A 21,236-nucleotide genomic window follows, 5' to 3' on the forward strand; every position below is an offset into this window, starting at 1 on the left:
GGATTGAAGATGTATGGGACAATTAGTAGGCTTGGTGTGTGGGGTGTTTAAAAAGAGTGTAAAGGAGAGATTTCACAAGGGGTACATAAAAGAATAATTCATAGTTGGGGAAGTATACATGTGTGCATGTGTGTGTGTGTGTGTGTGCACGCGCATGCAGAAATAAGTGTCTGTGTGTGAAAAATTATTGTGTGTGTGCGTGCGCGCGCGCGCGTGTGTGTGTGTGTGTTGTTAAAGCTCGATGAGATTAATTTACCATGAGAATTCTCTAAGATCTCCAAAACTTAATAACGGTATCAAGGACCACTTTTTAGAGTTTCAAAATTCTAAAATCTTCAAGCCTTAATAATGGTGGCAATAAACACCTTTTAGACTTTCAGAAAGATGGTGCCAATAAACACCATGCAATAGTTACAAAGGTTTTTTAAGATGTGGCAACGGCAAGTGAAGCATCATTGGTTGATATGGCAGTGTGGGTGTGGTTTGTCGGCAATAGGTCATTGATAGATATGGTGTCATAAGGGCGCTACACATAATGACCTCGAGACCATACCATTTTGTAGAGAAGAAGATATGTCGCTGAGCTCACGGGTGAGCTAAGATCCTTACCATCAGTCACAAAATTCAACATGAGCATATCGCGATCAAGGGTGCAGCAAAACAATCCGAGCAAGAATATCAAAGGCGTTGATAATGTCCAAATATATAACCTCTCTTGCAAAAATCTCATGCAAATTGCCATGCATGAAAAGTACCATGTGAGGTTTGTCAACTCCAACTACTACCAGGTCAACATCCATATATTCATAGATTTTTAGATCATAGCTCAGTGCCACAACAATGCACTCAGTTCTCATTCCACATCAGCTCTTCCAAATACTTCGACTTTTGCAATAGCGCTCCCAAATACTAGCATGCGTGTCATTGCAGATACCATAGATATCATTACTCTTGGATATCATTGTACACATCATCTCTCCATGTAAGCATTCGTACTCTAACATCAAATTCAGATACCGAATCACACATTATTATTCTAGATCATTTCTCACATCCTTCTCGAGTTGAATATCCAGGTCACTTTGGACAACTTTTCATCTTGGATCTTGGCAGAGCTCTCAGAGGTTGTGCTCCACTTTGGATACTCTTTCCAAATACTTATTCTCGTGACCTCTTTCTCAAACACTTTTTTGGACTTGATTCTGGCTTCAAGTTTCGTTTTCGGATACTATTTCTACACAATTCCTATCCTACACAAGCTGTTTCACTCTTCCGCATAGTTCTTTGAGATAGGTCCAAATTTGTGATAGGTTCTTCATTGAGCTCCAATGCCTAGTGACATCCTTGTGCAATAGAACTCCACCTTAATCTAGGCATCATTTCATGCTTCATCAACTCTCAAAGCTTTTCGTTTCTTCAACTCCAAAACTCTACTTCAACAATAGGCTAGATATAAGCTCAAAAAGGGTCTCATAAGGATTTGACTGAGGAAACAATACATTTCTTAACTAGTAGGGAATATATGGTGATAAGGTGAAGATCTCATAGTCCATTTATGAGGCCTAGCGACCATTACGACTTCACTCAAGTTGCAACTCTTTAGAAGCATTGTGGATGGACGAGATGCATCAAGTGACCATCTAATGACCCATTGGAGTCATCAAGTCGGATCCATTGGACTAAAAGAGGCACCTATTATCCACCAATGGAGATCTAATGGCCATGAGTAGCACCATTTATGAACCGTAGGATTGAAAACCATCTAATGGGGCTGTCAAATGTGGGCATGGATGCATTTAGTGGTGGTGGCACCTCATCATGCATGGATCACATGTATTTCCATTGGTTCACAACATTGGGGCATGATGGGCATTATATATTCTAAGGATCCTATGGCTCTCAAATGGGGCCTTCCTTCTTGCATCAGGGAATGTCATATGGCATGCTCTGACTGGTTTGTCCCTTCCATCTAATGGCAAAAAATGTAAATCAACCTCCACCATGGATCTAGACTAGTGATCCTTGAATACCATGGATGAAGCCATCCATGAGGGCGGCAAATCGAGAGGGCGTCTTTCTCCACACCAACAAGTAGTTAATAAAGCAAAGATTGTCTTCCTCAAAATTTTAAATGCCCAAGCCTTTCTAATGGCCAATTCCCTCTCATTCGCTCCTTACTCCACTTGTGACTTAAACTTTTTAAAATTATCTAAGAATCCATATGGTTGTCTATATTCCTATGTAAAGCGATAACAAGCCGGGGAATACATGCATTACCTATCTACCCAAACATAACTATGATATTCTAACACCTAGTTTGTTTGGATGGTGGCATGTAAGTGGACCTTGACCTTAGAACCATACATGCACATGCACACGCACATGCATGTACACGTGCACTCGCACGCACATGCACATGTACATGCACACGCACACGTACATGCACATGCACACACACACGCACACACAATAATTTTGATTAGTAAATGCATCTCACACACACAGACACTTATTTCTTTACACACACACACACACACACGTGCATACTTCCCATATTACGAATTATTCTTTTATGTACCCCCCGTGAAATCTTCCCTTTACACTCTCTTTTTAACAAATCTACACACCAAGCCCACTAATCGTCCCATACCTCCTCTAATCCCTTCTCAACCCATGCACTCATTCGTACCTTACTCCACTTCTGACTTAAACTTTTTTTAATTATCTAAGAATCCATATGCTTATCTATATTCCTAGGTAAAGTGATAACAAGCAGAGGAAAACATGCATTACCTGTCTACCCAAACATAACTATGATGTTCTAACACCTAGTTTGTTTGGATGGTAGCAGGTAAGTGGACCTTGACCTCGGCACTAGGACTGCATGAGGAGTCGGCATCTTTTTTCAATATTATGTTTGTCAAACTAAATGTTATTAAAAAATCTCAATTTTGGCTGAAATTTTTACAAACTCTAGTTGTTGCATTTTTCAACTTAGATGTCTTAAACATTTTTCCCTTATATGTTTCCCTTTTATAAATTTTTATCCAATTGGTGGAATTAATTGTATGGCTCAATTATTGATGGGATGTTTTAATCTAAATATACACTTTGATTTTTCAACTAGCCTTTCGTTGAGCTAGAGCCACACAGTTAATTCACATCCATCGGATTTTTGACATCAGAAATGAGCTTGGAAGGCCCTAAAACCCTAAAAACGACTGCAAACATGGCTACCTTCTAATGCTTTTTTGAAAAAGCCCAAAGGAAAAAGCATGCGCCCACGTGCAAGGTCGATGATATCCTCGACCAACTGCACGCTAAGTCGATGAAATCATCGACCTAGCATGTGGGCGCATGCTTTTCCCTTTGGGCTTTTTCAAAAAAAAATCAGAAGGTATCCATGTTTGCAATCATTTTTAGAAAAAATATGTAAAGTTCACATGAAAAGAAGGGAATCTTTGAAAGTTTCTCCTAGAGTTCTCATTTTGAGGTTACAGTTCTCGAATTAGATGTTACAATGTTACACACGAAGCCCACTAATCGTCCCATACCTCCTCTTATATCTTCTCAACCCATACACTCATTCGCTCCTTACTCCACTTATGAATTAAATTTTTATTAATTATCTAAGAATCCTTATGGTTGTAGATTCCTAGGTAACGATAACAAGTGGGGGAAAACGAGCATTACTTGTCTACCCAAACATAATTATGATGTTTTAACATCTAGTTTGTGTGGACCGTGGTAGGTAAATGGACCCCGATCTCGAAACCTGGACTTCCTGAGGATTCGACATCTTTTTAAAAAATTGTGTTCGTCAAACTCAATATTATTCAAAATGCTAATTTTTTATCAAAACTTTTACAAACTCTAATTGTTGCATTTTTCAACATAGATGTCTTAAACATTTTTTCCTTTTTTTTCTTTGACTTTTTATTAAATTTATGAAATTAATTGTATGCCTTAATTATTGATGGGACATTTCAATCTAAACACACACACTTCTTCAACTATAAAATATTCCTTTATGTACCTCCCGCGAAATCTCCCCTTTACACTATCTTTTTAACCACCCCACACACCAAGCATACTAATCCTCCCATACCTCCTCTAGTCCCTTCTCAACCCATGCACTCATTTGCTACTTACTCCACTTGTGACTTAAACTTTTTTTAACTATCTAAGAATCCATATGGTTGTCTATATTCTTAGATAAAGCAATAACAAGCCAGGTAAAATAGGCATTACGTGTCTACCCAAACATAACTATGATGTTCTAATACCTAGTTTGTTTGGATGATGACATGTAAGTGGAGCCTAACCTTGGAACCTGGACTACCTGAGGATTCGATATCTTTTTTCAATATTGTGTTTGTCAAACTCTATATTATTAAAGATTCTTATTGTTGGTGGACTTTTTGCAAACTCTGGTTGTTGCATTTCTTAACTTAGCTATCTCAAAAAAAAAAATCTTATATCTTTTTCTTTTAAAACTTTGTATCCAATTGATGGAATTAATTGTATGACTCAATGATGATGGGATTTTTTAATCTAAACACACACTTTGATTTCCCAACTAGCCTTTGGTCGTGCTAGTGCCATAGAGGTAATTCACATCCATTGGATAATTCTTTAGCATGGATAATCCCTAATATTTTTGTGATCCGCCTTATTTTTTACTAACTTTTATACCTATTTTACAGAAGTGGTTTACACATTTACTATTGGCATCATTTTGTTATTTTGACACTTATCATACAAATCTAGTTTTATTCACTTGTTATAAGTAGGTGGGGAGTATATTCCACATGATGGTGGGCTTACTCCCCACCATGTGGTCTTACCCTTTGCGTTGGGGGTGGGCTACACACACACATACACACACACACACACACACACACACACACACACACTCTAATTTTGATTAGTAAATATATCTCACACACAAACACTTATTTCTTTATACACACACACACACACACACACACAATAATTTGATTAGTAAATATATCTCACACACAAATACTTATTTCTTTACACACACACACACACACCACATGGTGGGATTACTTTCCACCATGTGGTCTTACCATCTGGGTTGGGGGTGGGACACACACACCCTAATTTATCCATCGTGATGTAGTGAGTGGAGAACACCACTTACAACTTTGGGGAATTTTGAGCTCTAGTAGGCCATAGTTGTTTCAAAGTGACCCATTTAGTGCTACAAAAAACTCAATTTTGGAGTTCACCAAGTGATATTGAGTGGAGGTGATCAATTCCAAAAAAATTTCCAAACGAAGTGAGAAAGGCCAAATTTTTTTAATAGTGTATTATGTGCAGCTTTTGCAACCAAGCGTTCACAGGATCTGCCTTGAGGATAAGAAAATATTTAATGGGTGATGAAGAAAAATAAATAAAGAGATGTGAGGCCCCCAAGTGTCGAATCTCTTGCTTCCATCCTACGAGGAGTGACCCATGGAGAAAGTAGAGTACCCTGTGCAGAGCATGAAGATGTAAATGAGTGAACATTTAACATGTGCAACTATGCCAATGTTATGTGACAATGATTTGGACTATGGAAATTGCAAATCAATTGCTAGTTTCATACATACCTTGTTTGATGATACGTGAGTTGAGTATGGATATTTAAGACTGTTTGCAAAGTGAACAAATACTTTCAAATCTTTGAAATTGTTGTGTCATATGGTTGGAAAGTAGTCTTGTGCATGAGAGAACTGTCTCATAGATGTAAGCATTGCTAGCACTGCACTAGTGTGTGTGAAATACTGACATTTGCATACAAAGCATGATGTTGCGAATGATCATAGTGTAGATAGATGCTTACTTGGGAGAGAGTGGGATGTGGAAAGAGGCAATTCGCCATCCCATGCCTATGTCCATAGGTAGATTACCACATCTATAACCATCCAATTATGTTAGAATGGGGCAAGACTATTGCATTGTTGCTATGTCTCGAGGTCTAGCACACTTATAGAATGTTGGTAGAATAAGGTTGAGTGAAATGATTGTTTTGATGCAAGACATATTGTTAAATAAATTTGAACAAGCCAAGAAACATATTGAGAAACAAATTTTGATGCAAGAATTATTGAGAAATAAAATTTAAAACAAGATATGGAACTTTTTATGAGACAGGATGGATATTAAACCTTTGCACATTATTGAACTGTTGGTGCCTCGGGGAAAAAGGGGGGGGTCACGACATATAAACACTATATATCACTTGCATTCAAGGTCTATTTGTAAAACCCCTTATGTGTAAATTTTTTAGTAATAAAACACACCCTTTTTCTATTCAATATGTATATGCCCCCTTTATATGATACCCTTCCGTATGTGAAAAATGTGTAAAAAGGGCATTTAAAAAAATTCTTCTGGCGAACTTACATGCTATGCTTACATATTTATGAGTGACACCTCGAACAAAGTGCAAATGTGCATAGTAGTGGCACATGGTCCCTTGCGTAATCGGTAAGTTGCTCGAACGTACATATAGAAAGAGGACAATGCAGTAATGTGCCTGTTCGAATGTGCATGCACGTGTGCAACAACAATACTTGGAAGCTTCCTTCAAAGCACAACACATCGAGAAGGCACAACAAAATGTCTTTGAAGCTATCTGTCGTGTGGGTTATCCATTGAGCCTGGTTCAAAGCCCACATTGGAAAAAATCCATGGCCTCTATCGTCGCTAAAGCTGGCATGGGTTCACAAGGCCTAATTATGATGCCATCCGTAACAACATGTTAGATGCATACTACAATAGGATGAAAGAGGAGATACAGAAAGTGGCTTACGAAGGCATTGAAAAAATGGCTTGCGCCATCGTAATTGACAGATGGAAGAACATTAGTAAGAGGCCCCTGATCACTGTCATGGTTGTGATGTTCAAAGGCAAGGTCTTCCTTCAATCAATTGATACAAGCGGTGAGGCCAAGATGGGAGAATCTATTGCCGAGCTCAACTAAGTAGATGTGTTGAAGATATTGGTCCAGACAATGTTATTCAATTGATTACTGATAATGCTAAGAACTATCGAAAGGCTAGAAAAACTATAAATCATAGATATCAGCGTATTTGGGCATCGCCACGCTCATGCCACTGCCTAGACCTTGTCTTGGACGATTGGTACAAAATACCTGAGACACAGTTCTTTAAAGTTATTGTGGATAAGGCTCGAAAGTCGTGTTATACTTTCTCAACCACGATCGATTACTTGTTATATTCAAGAATCACCAACCTATGAATAACCCGCTAGAGATTCTGAAGCTATGTGAAATGCATTTTGGGACAAACTATATAATGATGGAGTGGTTGTTGAAGTAGCACAGGCTTGTAACCAAAACGTTTTTCAGTGCAAACGTTGCCGAGTGGATAAGAGAGCCATAGTGCTTGTGCCGAATTCACTAAGTTAAAGATGCTTTGTAATAATCCTGCATTTTGGAAGGGAATATCTAATGTGGTGGAAGCAATGAAGCCAATCTGGTTTGCAATTTGTAGGTTGGACGTGAAAGGGCCAAGCATGGGAAGTGCTTATTTGGCTTGGTGGACTACTAAGAGGGATGGTGGTGTAAAAACAATGGAATCAAGATCTGCAATGGTGGGAATATCGTACAGAGATAGATGTACATATTATGCAGTCATGGCATGATCTTCTTGGACGTTTCTTTGGGGATAGGACTGAGTATGCCTCTGCTCTTAAGGAACTCTCTACTTTTTGAAATAGAGAAGGATTGTTTGCCTATCAAAGAATCAAATGATTAGCCAAAGATATGCCAGCATAGAGATGGTGGGAAGGGTATGGAGCATGTACGTCTCATTTGCAAGTCTTGGCCATGAAGGTATTGTCTCACAAGCTTGTAGCAACTCCGCTAGTGAATGAAATTGGAGTCACTACAACTTTGTGCATTCTATCACAAGGAACCACTTGACATGAGAGATATCAGAGAAGCTAATATACCTCTATATGAATAGTAGAGTGCTAGATGATGCCTGGGGCACCAACTCCCTGTGAAGATTGTGGGAGAGAGGAAAGGAGTCTCACTTGCGGCTTTCTCACATGCACAATGGGGGAATACACACAAAGGTGGAGGCTAAAAACAGTTTTTCTCTTCTTAGTTGTGAAAGCCCAAAAGAACTCTTGTACAAAGAAATAGAAGAACCCTATATGTGGGTCTCAAACCAAACTCAACTAACTAAGGTGGCATACTAACTGAGCCATGAACTAGTGTAGATAAGGATAGCTATCATCCAGCTATTATTCGTGAGCAGTGTACCAACCGCATCTCCAGCTAACAAGTCGGTGACATAAATGCACAACAGTCACCCTGGCATATCACGAGTGGAGCTCGATATCTCAACACTCCCCCTCGAGCTCAATCCCAAATCCTGCACAACCAAGCAGGTCTCTGAACTTTCGCAGCTTCTCTACGCCCAATGCTTTTGTGAAGATGTCAGCTACCTGATCCTCTGTGCTGACATAAACTAGATCAATAAGACCTAGTAAAACCTTCTCCCGCACATAGTGATAATGCACCTCAATGTGCTTTGTTCTGGCATGAAAGACTGGGTTCTTTGCCAAATGTATACTGCTCATGTTGTCACAATAAATGACAACTGGCCCATCCGTAGACTGATGCATATCATAGAGTAGCTTATGCAACCAAGCTACCTCACATGCAGCCATTGCTGCACCCCTGTACTCAGCCTCTGTGCTCGACAAGGCAACTGTAGGCTGTTTCTTGCTACTCCAAGTGACTGCAGCACTCCCAAAAGAGAACACATATCCACTGGTAGATCGTCTATCTGAAATGCTACCAGCCCAATCAGCATCAGTGTATCCATGCAACTGTATCTGAACCCCAGCCTCATAAAATAGTCCATACTGCAATGTGGACTTCACATACCTGAGTATGCGTCTAGCCGCATCCAAATGCGGTTTCCTTGGAGCCTGCATAAACTGACTTACCAACCCAACAGCATAGCGCTCAAATCTGGCCTGGTAATAGTCATGTAAATCAAACTTCCTACTATGCGTCTGTACATAGTAGGGTCCTCCAGAAGCTCACTTGCATCTGCGCTCAACTTCACATTCTGCTCCAAAGGAACTCAAATAGGCTTACAGCCTGTCATCCCATATTTGGACAGCATGTCTAATCCATACTGCCTCTGCAAGAGCTGTATCCCACTTGGTGATCTAATCACCTCAATGCCCAAGAAATAACGCAGCTCTCCCAAATCCTTCATGTCAAACTTCTGCCTCAATAGCATTTTCACATGAAGGATATCTTCATCACTATCACCTGTGATGATCAAATCATCAACATAAATGACCAGCAGCATAATCCCTTTCTTTATTTTTCTCACATAGAGTGAGAAATCTGCCTTGGAAATCTGAAAGCCAATAGTGACAAGATATTGTCCTATCTTGTCAGACCATGCTCTAGGTGCCTGCTTCAAGCCATACAAGGCTTTCTTCAACCTGCAAACAAACTCAGGATGAATAGCATGAACATAACCTGCTGGCTGCTCCATAAAGACCTCTTCTTGCAAATCACCATGCAAGAAGGCATTCTTTACATCCGTCTGATGTAAAGACCATCCCTTTGATGCAGCCATAGCAATGGCTGCTCTTACGGTTGCCATCCTTGCAACCGGGCTGAAAGTTTCTTCATAATCAATGCCATATGTCTGTGCATACCCCTTGACAACTAATCTTGCCTTGTATCTATTCACAGAACCATCTGCATTGTGCTTGATCTTATAAACCCACTTACAACCAATTGCATTCTTGTCTTTAGGCAAAGGCACCAATTCCCATGTAGCATTAGCATCCAAGGCATCCATTTCTTCATCCATGGCTTTCTCCCATTTTTCATTTCCCATGGCTTGCTCAAAAGAAGTGGGTTCTGGTTCCTGTATCACTTTGACCATATAGGCATAGTGAATGGCTGTAAATCCATCATATTTCAGCCTATCCACAGGATACCTAACCCTGGTAGACCTGTGCAAAATAGGCTCACTTCCAGGTGCTCTCAAAACATCCCTGGTCTTCCTTACTCCAGGTGTAACAACAGAAGGAATACCCAACTCATCATCAATGCTCTGTTCTGAGCCACTGGATTCACCATCCACACAAGAGTGACCTGCATTCACATCAAACATGGGCTGATCTACCTTCTCTTTTCCTTTTCGTGATACCTGCGTACCACTCTTTGCATTGCTTTGAGGGGATTCTCCTGATCTCAATCTGCTTGTCCATGGCGAAGTATGTGAACCACTGGTAGAGGACACTCCAGGTCCACTAATATTTTGTGATTGCTGCTGTGCATTCTGTGCAGCATTACCATTTTGTGCATCTACATCAATCATCACATTTACTGGTTTATACCAGCTGCTCACATCAAAAACAACATCTCTGCTCACTGTGAACTTACGTGTAGAAGGGTTATAGCATCTATACCCTTTCTGCTACAGAGAATAACCAATAAAGATGCACTTCTCAGCTTTTGGATCCAACTTGGACCTCAACTCATCTGGCACATGGACATAGGCAATGCAACCAAAAATCTTCAAATGAGAAATATCTGGTTTCCTACCAGTATACATCTCCTCTGGCGTCATGCCATGTATTGCTGCAGTGGGAGTCCTGTTCATTATATAGACTGCTGTAGCAACTGCTTCAGCCCAATAATAATCTGGTAGATCTTTTTCATTTAGCATAGCCCGAGATACCTCTCCAATATGCCTGTTTTTTCTTTCTGCAATTCCATTTCGCTGTGGGGTATGACTGCATGAATATTGCTGCTTTATACCATGCTCCTGTAAGAACCTTGCAAACTCATTTGAGAGGTACTCTCCCCCTCCATCTGACCTTAGGCATTTTATTTGCAGGCCTGTTTCTTTTTCAACCATAGCTTTGAAAGCTTTGAAGTGCCCAAACACTTCACTTTTCTTTTTCATAAAATATACCCACAGTTTTCTGCTGAAGTCATCAATAAATGTGACAAAATAGTGACAGCCTCCAATAGATGCAGCTTTTGTAGTCCACACATCAGAGTGGATTAATTCCAATGGCTTTTTACTCTCTTGAACATGCCTAGGAAAAGGTTTTCTTGCCTGTTTCCCAAATTGACAGGCTTCACAAACCTTATGCATTTCTGCAACCTTGAATTTTGGCAATCTTGCAACAATATTTTGGGCTTGCATTGATTTAAGTCACTATATACTAACATGACCAATGCGTTTGTGCTAGATATCAATATCTACAACTACACCAATCCCATGTGCAAACATTGCTGCACTCAATTCAGGCATGTCTGCATCCAACGTAAACATCCTGCCCTTCTTCTTTCCTTTTGCTATCAAGCGACCATTATTTTTCATATCCTCAACAAAGCATCCATGAGGATTAAATCTAACCTGCAAGCCCTGCTCAACCATTTGACCAATAGAAACCAGGTTCTTGGTGATATTCGGGACATGAAATACATCAGACAAGTATTTCTTTTTCCCATCCTGCATAGACAAACGAATTTTGCCAATCTGCACAATAGGATGTGCAGTATCATCACCAATCTCCACAAATCCTGGTTTTTCCATTTTTCTTGCATCCTGCATCCATTCAGCATGACCTGTCATGTGGTTTGACGCACCCGAGTCAACATACCACACATCATTGCTTTCTTCTGCACTTGTTACAGAATTTGTCATATGCTGCACCATAAACAAATGCTCATTTCTGTCATCACCCTGTCTACTAGAGGATGCATAATTGCCTTGCTGCAATTTTCCATTCATAATGTCATTCTGCTTTTTATAGCAGTCCTTAGCCATATGACCCATTTTGCCACAATAGTAGCATTCAATATTGCTGTTTGCATTTTGGCCTCTCTGCCATCCACCACGGCCTCTTTGGCTCCCCCTGCCTCTAGAGTTACCACGTCCTCCTGCATAGGACTAGTTTTCTTGCGTTTGCTGCATATTCTGATTTCTACCACAGCCTGTAGATCGGCCTCCTCTACTTCTGCCTCTACCTCTGCCAGCATTTGAGTAGAAGACAGTTTCTTTTGAAGTTCCCGCTAAAGAAGATGCACCCCCATTTCTTTGCTCTTCAGAAATTAGAAGAGCAATCAACTCCTCAAAATCTGAAAATTTTTCACGGACGGCAATGGATGTCCGGAATTGTGCATAATCCTTTCCTAGACCATTCAAGGTCACAGAAACCAAATCGTCATCATCCACTGGCGACCCAATGGAAGCAAGTGCATCTGTAATTTTCTTCACTTTCATGTGGTAGTCATTTATGCTCAAATTTTCTCTCTGCACATTGTGCAACTCCTGTTTGAGTTGCATTTTCCTGGCTTGCGTATTTGTGCTGTACATTTTTGCCAAAGTATCCCATGCCTACTTTGGCGTATTTGCATCCTGAATATGCACAATCATGGAGTCCGAAATACTGATAGACAGCCAGTACATAACTTTCCTGGCTCTCTCATGCCATCCTTTGAATGCCTGCATTTCCTGTTGACTGGGAACATTGGGAAGAACAGGTTCTTCTTCATTTCCTGTAATGAATTCCCAATAGCCTTTTCCCATCAAGAAATTCGTCATTCTGAACTTCCATGCCTGGAAGTTGTTCTTGTCAAGCTTTTCAGTGACAATCTGTGAAAGAGAATCAGATGCCATTACAGAACACTGCAAAATATTCTGTCACTGCAAAAAACACAGCTTTTTGCCTCACACGGGCAGATCCGCAAAACTGACGAAAGTGGTATTTCACCACACAGTCACTTCCTAGTGACGATTTTGCATCAACAGGCAACAGGCATGAATCTGTAACTCCCAATATCTCTGCACACAGGCATACGATGCAATTTCTGCGGCACCTTTCCACCGACTAGCCGCGCAGCAGTGGTCGCACAGCAAAAAACAGGGCCTTTTTCTGAGTGCCTGCGAAGAACTTCCGCCTTCAAAACGGGCCCCGAAACGGCCTCAAATCAGAAAAATAAAGTCACTTATCTATATCTCTCTCTTATTTTGGCACTCTTCTTAGTCCAATATACATCTTAGCATTCTATTTTGATAAAACCAACACCACAATAGCGGGATCCTTTCTCTTGTGGATGGAGGACTCTAATAAGTGCAAAATATACGATGGACACATACTTGTACTCATTTTGTATTAATACATCACATGTCAACTCTGTTTTTTTGGATCACTGAAGTCAATAGCTTTAAATTATCTCAATTGTTCTATTTACAATGTCCTTGCATTGAATTTTGCTTTCACACCTTTGTAGTATCTACAAAAACTAATTTTTAGCAATATCATAAATTTAGAAGTGATAGATGAATGTATCATGCAAATGTAAAGAGAATAGATTTAGGAGGAACACATGGTGGAAACCACCTTACTTTCCTATTATTCAAAATTAATGAAAATTCTTTGCGGATAGTGTTCTCAGTCTCCATAATAATGTCATTGCATAACTAAGAGAGAGGGCAGCATTGTCTCAATGACATGAATGTTAGAAGGATGTCATTCTCAATAACATTTATTTTCAATTATTGGACCCGAAGAACTCTCATCTTGGTCCGTTGCCACAAGTTTTGTGCCTATCATCATAATGCATTTATAGTAAAAAGAGAAGATAAAGTTTTGCGAGGCAATCATGTACTTAATGTTGATGGAATTATGAGCAACCTCACAATACACATTGTTGGCCACCATTTTATCCCAACCATTATCCAAAATTTTTGGAATTGGAATTTCATCATATCCTTTTTCTTTGAAAGTCAACATTGACTTACAAACTTTAACTGGATAATCCTGAAAAAGTTTTACAAAAACTGTAAGTGGCATGAAAACGTTGATTTCAACTATTTTGGTAGCAATATTTGGTTTTAGGGAATGTTCTACTTCTTAAAATAGTTTGACTCTGTATGATTCTATTATGCGGCCATCAGGGACTGGCCAATCTATTGTACTCCATGTTGAAGATCTTACTTTTTTAATAAATCGTGTGAGTGAGCATGGTCCAACAATTGATAAAAGTGATCATTATAAAATATACCCGATTCAGCCAGCTAGTCGGATGCATTACAAAGAACTAATTGGAGAGTAGAATAAAGAGCTATAGCTTTAGTGATCATATGATTTCCTAGGTGAAGGTAATATGAGCTATTGGAGAGTAGTATAAAGAGCTATACCTTCCTTGATGATTTGATCTCCAATTGAAGAAAGGGGATACTTTTTTATGTCAGAGTTGCAGACTCTTTAGAGGGTTGTGAAAAGATGGCCAGCTAGTGAAAATGCACCCTTTTAAAAATATATGGTAAAACTTCTTAGTATACTGATATTGTTACAATAATATTGTAAGGACAATTATAAAAAGAAAGAATATCAAAGTGCTTGTAAAGAAATATAATAGTATTAGAGCTAAGACTTAGTCTTACATGCTACTCGCTTACTATACAAGCTAGAAGGGGGATGGCATTAGTGGGATGGATAAGATATAAAAGAACGCATGCTAGTCATAGATGGAGATTGAAGCACAATATAACAGATGATGTGAAACTAAGTATAATATAATTTTTTTACGAAAAAGAAGATGAAACTATATTGAAAAGGAAAACAAGATGAATGATATGTATCATTCAATAGGCTTGCCCAAGCAGAGGTAGAAAGAGAGAAAGGAAGAGAGGGAGTCCGAACTCGGAGGGAGGGGTAGAGAGAGAGAGAGAGAGAGAGAGAGAGAGAGAGAGAGAGAGAGAGAGAGAGAGAGAGAGGGAGAGGAGGGGGCTAAAAATGTGGAGAGAGAGGAGACTCTAGATTTTTACCAAGTGGCACAAATCCCTCAAAAAAATGACCTTCTCAATGCCATCGCCTTTACTTAGGCCTCCATATATGGCAGGCCAAAAAGACAATTTTAATAGCTGGGATTACATAGAATCTCACGAGTGATAGAACCTAGTCTTCACCCGCCAATGTGGTTGTTAGGCTAAGTATAATATAATGCTTAGAGATGGAGATTGAAGACTTACAAATAGAGTGAATCAAAGGCAAGTATTTCTAGAGACCTTTAATACTATACAATTGATGACCTTTGTGTTGGCGAGTGGGCTACATGGAGAGTAATGCTTCACCAACTTTACGGGGTTGTGAAAGGATGGGGTTTGGGATTTAGAGAGGGGGGATGCCTTGGGGGTGATGGAAGAGGTGGAGGGGGTCGACCTTAGTTTTGATGTCCACGAGGCGGCGAAAATTAGCGCCAAAGTAGCGGCGGCCCCATGTGGCCTCTGCAGCCGCCACGGCAGCGGCGCCGCTGCCCTGGCCAGCGGTGCCCAAATCCAAATCTATGTAATTCACGTAGGCCGACCGAGGCTCCCGAGACACAAACGGCGCCATATAACCATAGAGCCGCCGCAGCCACGCCATCTGCTGGGCGTCGCCGCCCCCCTCCCCCCACCTTGCTTGATACTGTATCACGTACAGATTGCCCGCTCTGTGTGGAAAAGCTATGGCGTCCGACTTTATCTCCGCCATCGCTCCCCCATAGGGCTCCAGATACACGTACGCCCCCACTGGCCCTTCCTCCAGTCGCCTCGCGACCCCCAGCCACACTTTCTTCGAAATCCCCTTCGTTACGTAGTCGGACTTCGCCTTGAACTTCCCCTTGTCGCGGTTGTAGCGGCCCATCAGCGCATTGGGCGTGGGTGCTCCGCCCGTGCCTGCTACGGCGTCGATCCAGTGGCCCTGGCTGCAGTCTGTGCCTGCCAGACCCAGCTCTGGATAGATGCGGCTGAAGAGAGCGACCGTTTCGTTGATCGGACCTAAGTACCACCCGAACATCATCACCTCCGCAGTTGGCTTCGATGGCAAGCTCTGATTCGGACTCATCGTCCCTCCCGTTATGAACATCGAGCTCTCCAGCTCCCTCGGCGCGTAGGGAGCCACTGCTTGCCATCGATACACTAGATCAGCCACCTTCTCTCGTCCAGATCTGTACACCGTAAACGATGTCACTGTTTCTGGCACCTCCACGAGCTTGACCTTCCATGCCACCACTATGCCCCAGCTCCCTCCTCCTCCCCCTCTCAGCGCCCAGAAGTGATCCTCTCCCATGCTGCTCCTGTCCACTAGCTCGCCCTTTGCATTCACCATCTGCGCATCGATCACGTTGTCTGCTGCCAAACCATACTTTCGTGATAGAAATCCGTAGCCTCCTCCGCTGAAATGACCCCCCACGCCCACCGACGGACAAATGCCCGCAGGGAAGCCCAACGCAGACGTGGTTCGAGCAATACTGTCATACACCTGCCCAAGGTTGGCTCCGGTTTCGATCCATGCTGTTTTGGATTCGAGATCGACCTTGACGGCCTGCATGTTGTAGAAATCGATCAGCACAAACGGCGTGTCGGCAGTGTATGACAATCCCTCGTAGCTGTGCCCGCCACTGCGCACCCGCAGCGTCCAATTTCCCTTCACAGAGCACGTGAAGGCCTTTTGCACCTGCTCTGGCGTGGTAGGGAAGATGAGGGCAGAGGGCCTTAGTGTGCCTGGTTCCGCAAATCGCATATTTTGCCGTGAGACGTCTAGCAGGCTGTTGTATATGCCTGAAGCGGATTGTATTGTCGTAAAGTTCCGCACTCCAGCTCCTTCTAAGCAACTCATTAAACTGTCTAGACGCGAAGCTTCGGCCGCATTTGTGCTCAACAACAAACAAATCAGAACAAGAGTACTGGCCTTCAGTGCGACCATTTTGAAAGCAATCTGTGCAGCCATGGGGTGATAATTTGCATGCACTGCTGAAAGGATGTGGATGATAATACTCGATCGATTATAAGAGGTACAAGCTGTTGTGTTCACCAGGAGCACTCGAAGTCCCGAAAAGGGCTAAAGAAAATGCATCCTAAATCCGCTCTTTATAGAGAGATTTGCCCTAGTGTTCAACTTAGAGGAAAGATGTAAAAGAGTCTCTGTCACACGGCAAATTGGAGAAAGCTCCAGCGGACAGCAACTCTGGGGACTAAAGCATATGGACACGAGTCTCACCTGGTCGGTGATAGGAGGATACTTCGCGCATGAACAGGACACTAATCATGCTCCGACCATTGAGATATTTTATCAAGACTAGTGTGCAACAGGGCCCAGGCCTGAAAAGTGTTACACGTACGTCAAACGGACAAAAGTGTCAACAGGGTGGTGCATTCACGACTGGTGTTGAAACAGTTGAATAGATTATCGAATCAAGAGAGTTGAAGTTCATTTCCAATACGATTCAAACAGGTATCACTCCAAAAGACACAGCTTTAAGAAGTAACCGACAGGACATTGAAAAAAGCTGTCCGATTTCCATTATCTCATGAAGGAAGAGACGAGTTCTGATTGAAATTGCAAGCGTCATGGCTTACGACACTGGCAAGGCCATACCACTGCAGCCGGCCACAGTATCGTATTGTGTGGGTCTCTATGCATTTCTTCCTTCTCATAGATTAGTGGTAATGCAAGATTGGTTGGTGGCATGGAATTGCATAGGCCCTTTGAGTCCATTCATACAAATTCGATTTATGCCTTTGAGTCCATTCATACGTGTGGTACTTGGTAAAATGTAAGATCGGATTCATGTGATGGGTCTTGTGGCATATAACTTCTAGGCCATTCATATGTGTGGTACTTGGTAAGATGTAGTTCATCTTCGCTGCCCATCCTCATTTGGACTCATGGTGTGCAAAGTAGGTCATTGTAGGGTCTTATCACATGTGCAAAAACTTGTAACCTCCTCTCAAATTGAGCTACAGGGAAGCCATTGGAGTCATCCCTCAATCCTTTCGTAGACCCATCTCATCAGGCCCTCTCCATAGTGGAGGAGTTGTATACAATACTATTTCAACTCGGGCGCCATTCTCATACGACACTGCTGCTATGAATACACCTTTTGTGGAACCATTTCTCAAACCCATAGTTGCTCCCATCCATGTGCTAAGGTGCTAAGAAAGATGGGAGCTAGGGGTACACTAAAAGAAAAATACACTAAGAAAGATGCGATCTAAGGGTACACTATAAGAAAAATATACATACAACATGCATTCAAGGGGTAATATCTAAAGTCCTATGTACATATGTGCCTTACATACCTTTTCCTTTACAAAAAATATTTTGTGGAACAAAATAGCCCCTTCTATCTATATATATACTACCTATTGCCCATGGACAAAAGGGAACACACGTGGAAGCATGGACAAGAAAGGAGCTCACCATTTGTAGACAGTGGCACCATGTACATCGATGCAGACAAACACGTATTTGCCTCTTGAATATCATGATGAGCATTCGATGCAGACATATGCATATCGCCTCTTGAAAATCATGAACTTTGACATTCCAAAGTGTGCGCAATTGATCCTCACTTGATCAAGTCAACAAACATTTAGGCAAATCAAAGATGAGAGATGGAAAGCCAATCAGTTCTCATGTAGTGATTTCCATTCATTTATAAAGCATTAGCATTTAGGTAACTCATGTCTAATTCAGTGTGTAACTATATCTATACTCTATACAGGCTATGACACCAACAATGGGAGCATGCACAGTGTCTATATTGATGGACAAATGGGAAGAAGAGTGGCACAAGGAAAGAAAGAGAGGGATGGAGAGGGGATGGAAAAGGAAAGAAGAGAGAAGTTAAGCAGAAGAGGGAGGAATGAACAAAAGAAAAAAGGAGTAGGTGAGGGGAAGGCCGGTACACAGAGGAAGAAGGATAGAAAGAAGATAATGGAGAAGGGGGAAGGCCCAAGAGGGAAACTAAGGGGCAAAAGACAAAACTTAAGCCATATAGAAGGCAAGAGTAAGGTGTAGCAGCACAAAGGCCTTAGAAATCACCTTGGAAGTGTTTATCCATTGAGACAACTATTTGAGGCAATGGATGGATGCAATTTTGGCACTAGACATGGCCATAAAAAGCGATGACTCTCGGAGAGGCCAAGGAGAAAATGCATGATGCCTACGCCAAGCAATCATTGTGTAGATGAACATCTTGGGGGTACTTGGGTTCTAATGAAGGCACTTTTTGTGCATTAATGGCTATGTAGCACAAATTTTAGTCCTGAATGGGTGAATAGCAAGATGCCCCACAGGTATCATGGCCACCTTTATGATTATCCAAAAGACAAGTGAAGTGGCCTTTTAATTACTATTACCATCCATCTCATGTATCATTGCTGAAACCACACATGTCAGAAGTGTAGGCTTTCTTAGATCCATTGATGGTTGAGGAGGGGTAGATCATCTACATATACTACGCTCTCGCCACACCGCGAAGGGCATCTCAATCTGATACAGTGCACTCCTGCACTTTTGGCTGTGCTACCTGCAGAGATTTGCTCCCAAACTCGAAATAGGAAAGCAACACTGGTCCTCTTACCAGGACACCACGAACTTGGCTTGCTTTCTTGAGCTCCTTATCACGAACAAGGCTCTGATACCATGTGGAGATTGTGGGAGAGAGGGAAGGAGTCTCACTTGCGGCTTTCTCACATGCACAATGGGGGAATACACACAAAGGTGGAGGCTGAAAACAGTTTTTCTCTTCTTAGCTCGGGGGGGTCACCCATCATATGTAACCCTATCACGTGAGTTCAACAGAAGGATTTTTTTTATTTCTAAAATTTACAGAAATAAATATACATAAGGGACTATTTAAAATATTTTTGGAAAAAATTTACAGATTTGTATAGAAAAGGGGTACATTTTATTAATGAAATTTTCTACAGATAAGGGACTTTAAATATAGGCCTTGAACGCACGTGATATAGAGGGTTTATACATAGTGACCCCCCCGAGCTTCTTAGTTGTGAAAGCCCAAAAGAACTCTTGTACAAAGAAATAGAAGAACCCTATATGTGGGTCTCAAACCAAACTCAACTAACTAAGGTGGCATACTAATTGAGCCACGAACTAGTGTAGATAAGGATAGCTGTCATCCAGCTATTATTCGTGAGCGGTGTACCAACCGCATCTCCAGCTAACAAGTCAGTGACATAAATGCACAACAGTCACCCTGGCATATCGCGAGTGGAGCTCGATATCTCAACACTCCCTTAAGTAAGAAAACCTATCAAAATCTTGAGTATGACATGAATAAAACAATATGCCATGAGTAAAAATTATTCAAATTAACATGGTTGCTTTCTGCACTAAAAGAGCTTCAATTATGTCTTTACATCTTGAAATTTGGGTAACACATGAAAAAGTTACATTAATTTGAAAGGAGATGGGTTTTCATATTTTAGTGTATTTTTTGTTTTACCCGCCCTCATCCAAAAGACCCCCCCCTTGGGCCTCACATATTATGAAAAATATGTACAAATAAATCTTGCATATTTTTCAAGGTATATACCTTATATTTTGTGAGAGGGGGGACATGAAATTTTCATATTTTTCCCTTGCATATTTGAATTTTTTTAAGGAAATCCATGCATATGATCTATGGACCTTGTCCCCCCCATACCTTGGATTTTGGACGAGGGTACCTGGAAGGAGGGGGTATGCATTGCTAGGGATGGAGTTGATACTGGTCGGTGACGAGGTCGATGGTGTTGAGACAGAGTCGTGCATAACATCCCCATCCTTTGTTTGTGACCTTGTCAAAGCTCCCAACACTGCACCAATCAAATGGGGTGTGTCGCCCTCCCTTGCCACTACCACATGAACCATGTTGACTTGGGATGCTGGTTCACCTTTGGTATTGGGACAATCTCTACTGTAGTGCTTATTTGTGTTGCACCGTGTGCAAGAGGGTCCTCCAAATGGCTGTGGACAATCATCTTGGTAGTGGCTGCACTCTTCGCATCGATAACACATGATAGGTCTTCTAAGGTTGGTCTTTTGACCAGCGCCTCCCTGACCTCCTTGAAAACCACCCTGTCAACCACATTGATAGTATAGTCCATACCCACCTCCGAGAGTAGGTGGTTTGTATGGTGCATAATAGGGTTGAGGATAAAAGTATGGTGCCATTGTGTGTAGGGGCTTGAAGAAAAGGAGTATTAGGAAGCAATGGGGATGGAATGATAGGAGGGGAAGGTGGCTTAGATGCTTTTCTAGGAGCAAGAGGTACAAGTGCTGGGCTAGAAGCTACTGCTGTAGCTTTGTTGATTGCAGCCACTAGGGGTTCCCCTAAAGAATACTCTGGTAGAAGCTTCCTTAAC

The 21,236-nt window shown here is 41.5% G+C and overlaps 1 protein-coding gene across 1 annotated transcript; it reads right to left on the reverse strand.

The window, feature by feature from the left end:
• Positions 1-14,831: 14,831 nt before the first annotated feature.
• Positions 14,832-17,022, reverse strand: LOC147887753 (berberine bridge enzyme-like D-1). The gene has a single exon (XM_087393504.1). The coding sequence runs from the start codon at positions 16,810-16,812 to the stop codon at positions 15,211-15,213; it is 1,602 nt and encodes a 533-aa protein (XP_087249630.1). The 5' UTR covers positions 16,813-17,022; the 3' UTR covers positions 14,832-15,210.
• Positions 17,023-21,236: the final 4,214 nt, after the last annotated feature.

The sequence above is a fragment of the Dipteris shenzhenensis genome, chromosome 22 (assembly GCF_047967505.1).
Source record: "Dipteris shenzhenensis isolate YYH24624 ecotype China chromosome 22, Dip_SZ_1.0, whole genome shotgun sequence".
NCBI lineage: Eukaryota > Viridiplantae > Streptophyta > Polypodiopsida > Gleicheniales > Dipteridaceae > Dipteris > Dipteris shenzhenensis.